The following is a 12,452-nucleotide window of genomic DNA, read 5'->3' on the forward strand; positions in this document are numbered from 1 at the left end:
TTCGGTGGTCAGGTGTGTGACCAAGGCTGTGAGTGGAATGGGTGTACCTGGGTGTGTAAGGAAAGGTACGAGGAGCATGGGCACGGCTGGATGTGTGAGCAAGGAACGGGCTGCGGGGTGTAAGCGTCCAGGTGAAGCATCGACGTTAGACGGGGTAGAGTTTAGAACGACTTATAGCCGAATCGGGCCCTCGGTGCGTGCTGGGCCTCGCTTTGAACGGCCGCGTCCGTGCTCCACTAGGCGGAGCGGGCAGCCCGATAGGAAGGGTCGTTATGGCGACCACGTTTTGTTGAGACGTGCCGGCAGGTCGAGATCGGGACATTGGATGGCTCCACGCCGAGGTGATGCGTGGGATCTCGGCCCGGGTAAGCCCCCGTCCCTGCACCGAGTGCCGAACGCATCCAGCCGCTGGCACAGAACAACCCGCATCCATTGCTTGGCTTTACGAAGCCGGGCTTTGGACAGGGATTGGCGCACCGAGAGGTATTAGTGAGTAGACTGGGTGATGAGGTTAGTGTTTTGGCCCCAAAATTAGAGAAAAACAAAATTTGATGATTGGCAAAGGATTGGCAGTAGTGATTGGCAGATGATGGGCAGTGATTGGCAAATTTTTAATTTGTTGAAATTTGATGTGCAAAATTGGTAGTGAGCGATGGGCCCGGTGGGTAAGGCTGGCATCCCTGCCACCCTTCCCATAGGGGGGGCAAAGGAGCAATAGCTTATGGGGTGTATGGCAGTGAAAACTAGCCCGGGAGGGTTAGGATATAACGGTAGGGATCTAGAGAAGATGACCTTAGGTAACGTTAAGTTTAGTTAGTGACTGATACCTGTAGTGGGGACGCAGGTAGATTAGTGTGGATGATAATGACGTGGGAGCGCAATAGTTTAAAGGGACGACTGGGAAGCGCAAGTTTCAGAAGGGAGTAGTTAGCTGAGATGATGCCGTGTGTGTGAGAATTGAACAGGTGTGATTGCACAGGTGTGCAACTGGACAGGTGTGTGGAGCAGTGTATGAGTAGTGAGTGTAGTGGATCAGCGCGAATGCGCTTGGGGAGAGAAGGGTGCAGGTGGCACCAGGTGTGAGAGCACAGGTGTGCAAGTACAGGTGTGTGGAGAGAGTTGGAGTAAGTGGTACGGAGTGGTGTGCATGGTGCGAAGGTGTGGATGGGGGAAGAGTGGACCCCTTTCACGAGTACCCGGGGCGGGTAGTGTAAGTGTTAGGTAGAGGGTACAGGTAAATTGTGGTTGGATATTGGCATCTGTGGTACGGGTGACAGAATGGTGTTGTGGATGGGTGCATTCGTGTTGTGGAAATGGCTGGGCGTGTAGCCTGTTAGTGTGTGTAGTTGGTTGGGCACTCCACCACTGTGAGGATGTCGGCCAGGTGAGGCCGCAGGTGGGCTCTGGGAGCCGGTAGAGTTGTGGATGGGGCCCGAGGATCCGGAGGATGGACCCGGGTAGCCCAGTGCCAGAGAGGGCACCGAGTGGGGAGAGTGCCAGAGGGCCTTCCCCAGGTAGTTAGGTTAGGGTGAGGAGCAGGTAAGCTCGGAGGCAACTGCAGTGGTGGGGATGTGCAGGTGGGTAGACCCACTGGGAGAGGTACACGCCACAGCCCAGAAATTGTGCGAGGGCACCGGGAGATGAATCGGGGGAGTGAGACCCCAAATTGAAGAGCACCACAGTTTGGCCAATGGGAATTGGTTTTTAGAACCCATAGTGTAAGAGGGCCAATGGTTTGGCCGGAGAAAGACCCCGGGTAGTGTAAAGTTGTTAAAGTCACTTAGGAAATAGTTAGGATTGATGAACCTGTCGCACCATACGCAGCCACTTACCTGTGGTGATGATGAGGACTCCACACCTGTGTTTTCTTTGTTTTGTTGCAGGAAATGAGATTGCTGTGGATTTGTGAGACGCATCACGACGTGGATGAGACATTGGGGTGATTCCATCTCTCCCTCCCTAGGAGGGACTGATGATGAATTGGTAATGGCAAATTTTGATGTGCAGTTGGAGATGGCAAATTTTGATGAGAGTTGAAAATGGCAAATTTGATTGGTTAGGAGGGAGAGAAGACGAATTTGGTATATGGGAGGAACGGGGAAGACAGTAGGGATGTTTGTTGATTTGTAAAGTAGATGTTTATGGGTAGTGTTGTGTTTTGTGGATACAGTAAGGGGTAAGGGAGGGGCCATGTAGGTTACCTGGTGGGGGGGGCGTACGATAGGAACGTACCTGTCTCACCTGGTTCCCATGTGCCCCCAGTGTGCATCATCTTGTATTGCGTGCACTTTTGCGCCCTTACCACCTTACTCACTTGGTTCTTCTTTTGTCTCCCACCTCCGAGGATCTGGCTTTGGGGTAGAGAGAGAGGAGTGAGAGGTGCTGGCTACGCAGTTGTGGGCCTGCACTTTCGCTGCTTGCTGCTTGGATCGATACACCATATGGACCGCAATGTTTGTGGCCACCCACAATGGACCGCAGTTCTTTTGCGGCCAAGCACCACCCGTGGATGGACCTATGGGTCAACGTGGCACCTATGCCATACAAGTTGAACCACTAACAGTTGGCCCCCTGACGGCCACAATAAAGAAATGGACGCGGTTGGCGCCTTTCTTTATTTTTCTAAGGAAGTAAGAACACCAAGTGCACCACACGAAGGCAAGACCAGCGGCTGAACATCGGCCGGCTGCGACACCACCGGTGATTTATAGACACTTTATTGGTGCACCGGATGGTGCTGACTGTACATGATGGGGTGGTGCTTTTCGTGCTGGGAAAGGGTGCTCTGCACGTTATTAAAGGCCGTAGGCCACAGAGCACTCGTGGGTTGGTGTATCGATGCTGGCATGCGTGCTCTCTCTATGCATAACATCTGCATGTGTTCCTCCAAAAACAGGTCCTGGATCGTAGTGTAAATATCAGCGTAGTCTTGTAAATAATGCTCCCTACCGGCTGTATGTTTAGTTTGCGAATTCTTTCCGCAATTCGGTTATCCTGTGGGTGTGTTTCTGAGAGGAGAAGGGTGCAACGTCGCAGGGGGACATATTTACTCATTTGTGAATATCTGTAAAACTGTCGCACTCAGGGTAGAGTTAATAGTAGAGGGAACTACATTGCGTGCCACACTAAAGTAGGTAAAAATTTATCGGGTCGGGACGCCCCGAGGGTAGAGAAGGGTGCAATGTTGCGAATATGGAATTTGGCCTCCATATCCGCTTGTAAATATTCCCCTATTTCCCCAATACTCCCCAACTATCCCCAATCCCCCATTCCCTAGTCCCATTGTCTGTAAACAACACTCTGTAGAACCGACCTTCCCCTTTTTCCCCCATTAAATGTCGTGCCCAGGTCCACCGCACCACACGTAGACAACTTTCGGACATCTTGCTAGTTATTCTTAGTCTATGTCAGTTAAGGACTCGTTTCCATTAATTATGACTCTTCGTTGCACCAGAATGTGATTATATGGCACCAGTAGTGAGTTTAGGACCTTTCCCATACCTCCTCCCATCTTCTTCCCCAAACAACAACAATAACAACAACTACAACAACAATTACAACTACAACTACGACTACAACAACAGAGGGGCGGGGAGTGTGCATCCTCACACCGGCTCGGTTACCCGCCATGACCATGCGCTCCACGGCGTTACCACGAAGGGGCTGGCTGTCAGCTCCTCGTCAGGGGCGGAGCCAGTAACCCCCCGCACGCACCCAATGAGAAGCGACGTGCCGATTCCATCTGGGGCGGAGCTAACGAGCCGAGGGCGTGTCACTCCCCGCCGGATATACGAAGCGACTGACCGGATGTGACGTCAGATGCGCCCCCAGCTTGAGACGACAAGACGCCACCTCGAGCGCTGTGAAACCTCCCGCATCTCTGGACCGGACCGGGTCGATTCTGCCCTGAGCCCAGGCGCACCTGGAGCCATCGCTACCCGCCTTTCCTTGCCATCAATCCCCGTGTGAGTCAGCCTTGTCCCGTTTATCTGTCGTCTGTTGAGGTTAATATAAGTGTGTCTAAGTGCCTGTCTTTCTATGATGTCCCTCTTGTAGTTGTAATCTAACCTTCCATAACAATATAACCTCCTCCGGAGGTCTTGAGAACTGAACCCTGGGTGTCGTGTCATTTTAATCCCAGCCGTGTGTCTTTTCCTTCATTGATCTAGCGTAGCGCGATTAGTCAACGTTCGGGTATAATCGGGTAACTTGTGCAGACGTGGTCATACCAAAACCGCTCGGTAAACTAACATCCACCACCGCGTCGGTAACAGTATGTAATACCTGTGTGCTTTCCATTTCTTCAGAGCAGAACTTTGCTGAAGTCTGGACAAACCGCCACTCACGAGCCTTCTGCTGTTCCTTGTGACGTTTGTGTTATCCTGACTGGTGGACCTCCTTCGGAACCCAATGGAGGAGTGGTCGTCTTTTCCATCTTTCTTATTTTCCCAAAGGCAGCACAAGGAAGGTGAGACACAGCACAGGACGTCATTTGGATCATCGTATTCATGGCACTTCCACTCCCAGCAATCTCACCTCCTCCAAATCATAGAGCCAGCCCCAAGCAGGAGCCTTGACCAAGCTACCAGCACACAATAGCCTCCTCTTGTCTAAAGACACAATGGGATCTGTAACGTCCCCAGCCTAAATACAGACGAGAGTGCTGTCTGAATTAGGACTGCCTGCTCCGAGATGCACCGCCCCCTGCTACCACCGCACTCCAACTGGACCTTCAGTTCAGTCCAGACATGTAAATAATCACAAAAACAAATAGGTACCAATAAGAACTCACCGGAGGGGAGTCACCACCATTTTCCATCAAAGACCCGACGATGGAAAGCTGGTCGAGGGAATCTTCCAGGATGACAGTGAGACGTAACACCCACACAGGGTTGAGACTGGTCCTCAACACCGACGCAAGGTGGACGTTATCTACCTGTGCTTCCATCTGCTCATGCGATCCCTGGGTACAAGGTGATAAGTACCCGTTAATTCATTCACAGCCTGCGCAGGCTAAGCGGTTATTATTAAACCTCTAAATGGGCGCTTCCGCTCACGTCGCTAGGGGCAACGCTCGGTGTTGCTGTGTACACGTCTACTCCTTGGTTACCGTGCCGATCGTAACTAACGGTCAACAAAACGATAATTAACACTTTCTGGATTGTTTATGACGTGAGCGCGGATTCAGAGGTTTCGGATGACGTCAGCGCTTCACCTTTCGATCCGGAGGTATGCGCCACCAGGTGCTTTGTGCTGTGCTGCTCCTTGCGGTGTTACCGACACAAACAGGTTCGCTCGCTGCTCACTCGCTGTGTGTCCAAACCAAACCTGGAACACGTCGTTTTCACCGTCAGTGACGTGTTAAGTTTGTCATTGATTAAACCATTTTATATTTACGTCACGATTTTGCAGCATGACGCGATCATGCTCCGATGTCTTCGCAATTGATTGAATTTTACGAAGTCATTCAATGGGAATGAGTTAACGTATGAGGAATGAGTGAACGACCACCGACCTGTGGGCACGTAATGAGTTACCATATGAGGAACAACCACCCTATAGGCACGACATAAGTTACCATATGGGGCATGTAATAAGTTACCATATGAGGAATGACAACCCTATAGGCACATAATGAGTTACTAAATAAAACACGTAATAAGTTACCAAATGAGGAACTACCACCCTATAGGCACGTAATAAGTTACCATATGAGGAATGACAACCCTATAGGCACGTAATGAGTTACCATATGGCGGGGCATGTAATAAGTTACCATATGAGGAACGATCACCCGAAAGGCACAAAATAATTTACCATATGGGGCACGTAATAAGTTACCATATGATAAAAGACAACCCTATAGACACGTACGTTATCATATGAGAAACGTAATGAGTTACTATACGAGGAATAAGTTACCATATGAGGAACGTAATGAGTTGCCATACGAGGACTAAGTTACCATATGAGGAACGTAATGAGTTACCATACGAGGAACGATCAACCTATAGGCACGTAATAAGTTACCATATGAGCAACGTAATGAGTTACCGTATGAGGAACGTAATGAGTTACCATACGAGGAACGATCAAGCTATAGGCACGTAATAAGTTACCATATGAAGCACGTAATGAGTTACCATATAAGGAATGACAACCCCATAGGCATGTAATAAGTTACCATATGAGGAACAACCACCCTATAGGCACGTAATAAGTTAACATGTGGGGCATGTACTGAGTTACCAAATGAGGAACAACCCCCCTATAGGCATTAATGAGTTACCATATGAGGAACAACCACCCTATAGGCACGTAATAAGTTAACATGTGGGGCATGTACTGAGTTACCAAATGAGGAACAACCCCCCTATAGGCATTAATGAGTTACCATATGAGGAACCACCCAATAGGCATGTAATTAGTTACCATATGAGGAACAACCACCCAATAGGCATGTAATTAGTTACCATATGAGGAACAACCACCCTATAGGCATGTAATTAGTTACCATATGAGGAACAACCACCCTATAGGCATGTAATTAGTTACCATATGAGGAACAACCACCCTATAAGCATGTAATGAATCAAAAGGCGTTTTGTGGAACCCCTAACCCTGCATATTGTAATGGGAACTACTGTAATTACATGAGTTATGACATTTAGATTGCTTTCAATTTCTCAAAGATGGCGTTGCGATCGACCAGCTAACGTTACCTCCATGATGTGTTTTCGGAATATCAAGCCAGGCAGAAGTACAAAGGGGAAATCAGAACGGGAAAGGACCTCACCTTTCAACATCTGGCAACCTCTCTGTGCACCTCATGACTTCCATGGGTCGAATCACTGTCCCGTTTGCCCATGTTTTCCCCCAAAATATCTTGTTAATGATAAACCGCAGGATCCGTCCATAACCTTTTGAGATATCCTGCTTACAGACAGACAAACAGAAGGGGGTGATAACATAACCTCCATCCACCTTTTTTTTTCTTTTTTTCTTTTTCTTTTGTATAATGAATCGAGGATCGTGAAAGAGCTAACATTTATTTCACAAACAAATCAACCAGACAAACAAAACATACAAAAAGAGGCAGCGGAAGACAAGATGGGGAGAGGAGGGGAAGCACACAAACACAACACCTGAGAGCAGGGAGAAGAGCGGGAGGGAGAGGGCCTGGGGGGAGGAGGCGTGGGAAGGGGGGGGGGGGGGAGAGGTGTAAAACACAAGGAGACCAAGGACTTCCAGGACAGAAGTTGGTATTTCAAAAAAGTGTGGGATTTGGGGTGAAATTAGCGGGGGTAGAAAAGATCAAGGTTTTGGATGGGGGAAGATAAGAGATGGTGGTGAACAGCTGTTTTAAAGACCTGGAGGGTGGAGTGGGATTGAAGAGAGTGAGGGAGTTTGTTCCAGAGGCGGGAGAAAAGAGGAATGAAGGAGTGAAGGTGAGAAAAAAGTGTTGATTTTGGCAGTTTAACGATAAGAGGGTTGCAGGCAGATCTTGTGCGACCTGTAGGAATATTTGGGAGACAGAGCCCAGAGAGAGCTGGGGGGGCAAGGCCAGAGAGGAGGCGGTAGAAGACGGAAAGACCACCAACATGCCTGCAGTGAGTGAGTGAAAGGCCCTTGGAGTTAGCTTCATCGCGGGAGATTCCAATGATTCTGAACGCTTTGGTTTCAACAGCGTGAAGACGAGCTAGGTGTGAGGCAGGAGCACCAGCCCAGAGCGGAAAGCAGTATTCCATTGAGCTGCGGATGAAAGCCTTGTATGTGGTGAGGAGCTCAGGTGTGCCAAGGAAGGACTTCGCACGACGGAGGATGCCCAGTCGGCGACTGGCTTTAGAGGCCAGATTTGAAATGTGGTTTTCCCAGGAAAGATCATGGCAGATAGTGAGACCCAAAAGCTTGAGTGACAGAACTTCTTGGAGAGGATTATTCAGAAAGTGGATGGGAGGGTTGTCCAGTCGGTCTTTTCGGAGAGACATCGTAAGAGTGTGAGATTTGTCAGGATTGAAAGACATGTTCCACTTGTTTGCCCAGTCTGTGATTTTGACCAGGTCTGCAGAGAGTGAGGAGGCTGCAGACTGCCGATCTGAGGGATGAGGAATGGAGCGACAGAGAGTAGAGTCGTCAGCAAACAGATAGAGAGGATTTTCAAGAGAGTCAGAGAGATCATTGATGAAGACCAGAAAAAGCACAGGGCCCAGGACACTGCCTTGGGGAACTCCAGCCTGAACGGGAAGAGGAGATGAGAGAAACCCATTCAGGGCCACACGTTGACTACGACTAGAGAGGAAGTCTGCCAGCCATGCGTGGAGATTTCCATGGATACCAAAGGAGGAGAGTTTGGTGAGCAGAGCGGGGTGCCAGACCATATTGAAGGCACGTGATATGTCAAGGGAGACAGCTCTAATTTCCTGTTTGGCACTGAGGACCTCCATCCATTGTTGAGAAAGCAGAAGCAGCATATGTCCAGAGTAGAGTGACCAGGTCTGAAACCAAATTGATGGTCAGAGATCAAGCCATTGGAGAAGAGGAAAGATTTCATATCTGAAGCAATGATGGATTCCATGACTTTGCTGATAATTGGGAGAAGGCTGATTGGTCTGTAGTTGCTAGGATCTGTTTTTGCACCTTTTTGTGCAAAGCGGTGATGTTGGCTGATTTCCAAGCAGATGGCAGATGACCTTGAGCAAAAGAGAGGGTGAAGAGAACAGAGAGAGGGAGTGAAAGAGTGGAAGAACATGATTTTAGGACCCGTGGGCTGATGCCGTCAGGTCCAGTTGCAGAATCAGAGTCGAGGGTTGACAGAAACTTTTCCACCTTGTCAGGAGGAAAAGACACAGAGTCCAGGAGCAGCTGGGTACGACTGGGTACGTTGGGTACAGAGAGGGATGTGTTTGGGACACAAGATTTAGAGGCAAACACAGAGTTGAGGCATTCAGGTTTTTCACGTGCGGAGTCAGCCGTGTAGCCGTTTGAGGTGAGGGAGGGGATGGAGGGGGAACAAACACCAGAAACAGATTTGACCAGACGCCACCAGGATTTGGAAGAGGGAGACAGATAAGAGAGTTCGGTCTTGAGAACGGAGAGATATAGTTTCCTGGCTCTCCTGAGGGTGGACACACACTTGTTTCGGGCTTTGTGAAAGGAAATGAGGTTTCCTTCTGTTGGATATGCTTTCCAGGAGACGAAAGCAAGTTGCTTCTGGGCAACAACCTCACCACAAGATTCCGTGTACCATGGATGGGAGGAAGGGTATAACAACTGAAGACGAGATGGGATAAATCTGTGCATGAGAGAGAGTAATTTACTTTGGAAGAATTCCCAGGATGAGTTGATGTCAGAGGCGGTAGAGATGGGAGACCAGTCCAGATGATTGATGGCTGCTTGAAGACCATGCCAGTTGGCCTGAGTGAAATGCCAGACTCGTCGACGCTGAGGAGGCTCTCTGAGAATGGTCAGAGAAAGGTCCACTTTGACAAGCACATGATCAGATGAGCCGATTGGAGCAGAAGAAGAGCAGCAGACATTTTCATGGAAGTTAGTCATAACCAAATCCAGAAGAGAAATGCTCCGTTGACTGAGATCCGGGTCGGGAAATTGACAGATTGTGTCAGTCCCAGTGAGTCGCAGAAGTCCTTTGCTGAAGAGCCATGGCTGGTGAGAGAGGTACCCACACCCAGCCAACTGGCATGGTGACAATTGAAATCACCACATATGAGGAAGAGAGAGTTGGGATGGGTAGAAAGAAGTTGGTCCATATTATCAGACAGTGAGATGTAGATGGAGTCATCACTGTTTGGTGGACAGTACAACACACATATGAACAAAAGGTGGTGAGCGAAGGGGAAGCCGTAGCCAAAGGTATTCCTGGGGGTGAGGTGGAGAGAGGGCAGTGCAGGGCGAGTGAGGAAGAGAGTTTTTTATAAACATAGCAACCCCACCTCCAGGACGAGGCTCAGGTCTATCATACCGGAGGAGGGAGTAACCTGGGAGAGATACCAAGGAATCAGAGACATCATGAAGGAGGAAAGTTTCTGTTAAGCAGATCACATCTGGTTTGTCAGAAGCAACCTGTATGGAGAGATCAGTCAAGTTTGAGCGAAGGCCCTGGATGTTTGAGGTCCATACCGTTAATGAAGAGGAAGGGGGAGCATCAGATACAGAACAGGGGGGGCAGGGGTAGGGTAAGATGTGGAAGAGGAGGAAGAGGTAGGGAGAGCTGTTGAAGGTGTGTCAGAGATTTCAGAATAGCTTGGAGAAAGGGAAGAATGGGGCGGACAAAAGGTTTGATGGAGATTGGGTGAGGCACAGTGAGGTGTTATTTGAGGAGGGGGAAGGGTGAGGCAGAAGGTTGGGGGAGATGAAGGTGAAAGTTGGAAGGGGGAAGAAGCGGGGAGGATGCTTTGAGGAGGAGGGGTGAGAGGGGAGTCGAGGAGGGGAGGAGCGAGGGAGAGTCTTGGAGGGGAGGGGTGTGGGGGGAGTTTGGGAGGGAGGGGAGGGGAGGGAAGGGGCAAGGGGGGAGATTTGAAAGGGATGGGTGATGGGGAAGATTTGGAGGGGAGGGGCAAGGGGGAAGATTTGAAAGAGATGGGTGATGGGGAAGATTTGGAGGGGAGGGGCAAGGGGGTAGATTTGGAGGTGAGGGGTGATGGGGAAGTTTTGGAGGGGAGGGGTGATGGGGAAGTTTTGGAGGGAAGGGGTGATGGGGAAAATTTGGAGGGGAGGGGAAAGGGGGAAGATTTGAGAAAGGGATGGGTGATGGGGAAGATTTGGAGGGGAGGGGCAAGGGGGAAGATTTGAAAGAGATGGGTGATGGGGAAGAATTGGAGAGGAGGGGCAAGGGGGTAGATTTGGAGGGGAGGGGAGATGGGGAAGTTTTGGAGGGGAGGGTTGATGGGGAAGTTTTAGAGGGAAGGGGTGATGGGGAAGATTTGGAGGGGAGGGGCAAGGGGGAAGATTTGAAAGAGATGGGTGATGGGGAAGATTTGGAGGGGTGGGCAAGGGGGAATATTTTAAAGAGATGGGTGATGGGGAGGATTTTGATGGGAGGGGTAAGGGGTTAGATTTGGAGGGGAGGGGTGATGGGGAAGTTTTGGAGGGGAGGGGGGATGGGGAAGTTTTGGAGGGAAGGGGGGATGGGGAAGATTTGGAGGGGAGGGGTGAGATTGGATTTTGAAAAATGTTCGATTAATGGGAAACGAACATTTCTTGCAAAATGAGTTTGAGACCTTCGAGTCAAAAATACGTTTGAGGACACTGAAGGAGGGGTGGAGTGCTGGAGAGTTTCGGGAATGTAGAAAAAAGGAACTGTAAGAGATGTTATTTTTTTTGGAATGAACTGATTTGGTGAGTAAGTCGAAAGCATCCTTTTATAGGAAAAGAAGAAAAAGGTGTTATAATATATGACAGAAAACAGTTGTTCAGGGGAAAGTTGAAACATCTTCAACAACGTGATCACGTGATCACGAACAACGTGAACGAAGAACGAACGAACAAATAAGGACAACAAATAAACGAATAAGAACTGAGAAGGAAATATTTTTTGGGGTTTTTTTTTTTTTTTTTGAGTTGAGATATTAAACAATGAGTAGGGGGTGAACGACTGGGACAAAACAGAGAACGAAAGTAATTGCAGCGCAATCAACGAACCGCTGAGAGAAAACAAAGCCACAAGGTCGGAGACGGTAGCCTAAGCCGACTAGTACTAGTAGTAGTACTCGGCCTCAGAATACGCGACACGAATTAACCGACGATTTAGTATACATGCATGAAAAATTAACACCGAAAATTTTCCTAAAGACACACTATAGGTACACACACCGAAAGATAGATACAGTCTCGACAAAAACACAATTGTGAAAAATTACTTAACTTTGCAGCGCACGGGGCAGCTTCGAAAAAACGTGACCTCCAATCTTGCGCATGCGCAGATTGACGTGTCGTTTAATCGAGAAAATGTTTGAACAACCTTATGTGATCCATAACTTGGTTTTTCTTCTTCCTCTGAATTTCTCTCCTCTTCCAGAGGTCGTCAAAAATCGTAGAGAGGTTGAAGAACCTCTGCAAGACCCCACTCCACCGGATGAAGTACCGAGGCACAAGAGTCAAAGTGGTGGTGGCCACAACGTGAACAGCTTGCTCGAGGAGTCTGCAGTGGAAGGTTGCTGGCCGGGGACCATGATGAGATTGAGGGGTCAAGTTCGAGGTCTGATGCACACACTGCAGCTCAATACCGAAGAAGGTTATATATCCATGGCAACCATAGCTGCGGCTGTGTTCGTTGGTGGTGTTGTCATCGGGTAACTTTACAACGTTTTGATTGTTGTCTTATCGTGGTGCAGCATCATCTTCTAGATAAATTGTTGTGGTTTTGGAAAGACCTTGGGGAGTTACATTCAACACATAAAAAAAACCTTTGAGTTGAGATATTTCCCGAGTGATTC

At 49.0% G+C, this 12,452-nt stretch overlaps 1 protein-coding gene across 3 annotated transcripts in view; it reads right to left on the minus strand.

The window, feature by feature from the left end:
• LOC137438461 (dynein regulatory complex protein 9-like) overlaps window positions 1-5,328 on the minus strand; it is a 44,906-nt gene extending 39,578 nt beyond the window's left edge. For 2 of the 3 annotated variants that reach the window (XM_078767110.1, XM_078767109.1), the window contains exons 1-2: window positions 4,793-4,986; window positions 4,285-4,439 (exon numbers count right to left, since the gene is read on the minus strand). In XM_078767110.1, the coding sequence (XP_078623236.1) occupies window positions 4,285-4,439; window positions 4,793-4,948 (311 nt within the window). In that variant the 5' untranslated portion in view covers window positions 4,949-4,986. Of the gene's footprint in view, window positions 1-4,284; window positions 4,440-4,792; window positions 4,987-5,215 lie in introns of those variants that run through there. The other variant, XM_068133565.2, reaches the window with a different exon arrangement.
• Window positions 5,329-12,452: the final 7,124 nt, after the last annotated feature.

The sequence above is a fragment of the Myxine glutinosa genome, chromosome 13 (genome assembly GCF_964187855.1).
Source record: "Myxine glutinosa chromosome 13, kmMyxGlut1.1, whole genome shotgun sequence".
In the NCBI taxonomy this organism is placed as follows: Eukaryota; Metazoa; Chordata; class Myxini; order Myxiniformes; family Myxinidae; genus Myxine; species Myxine glutinosa.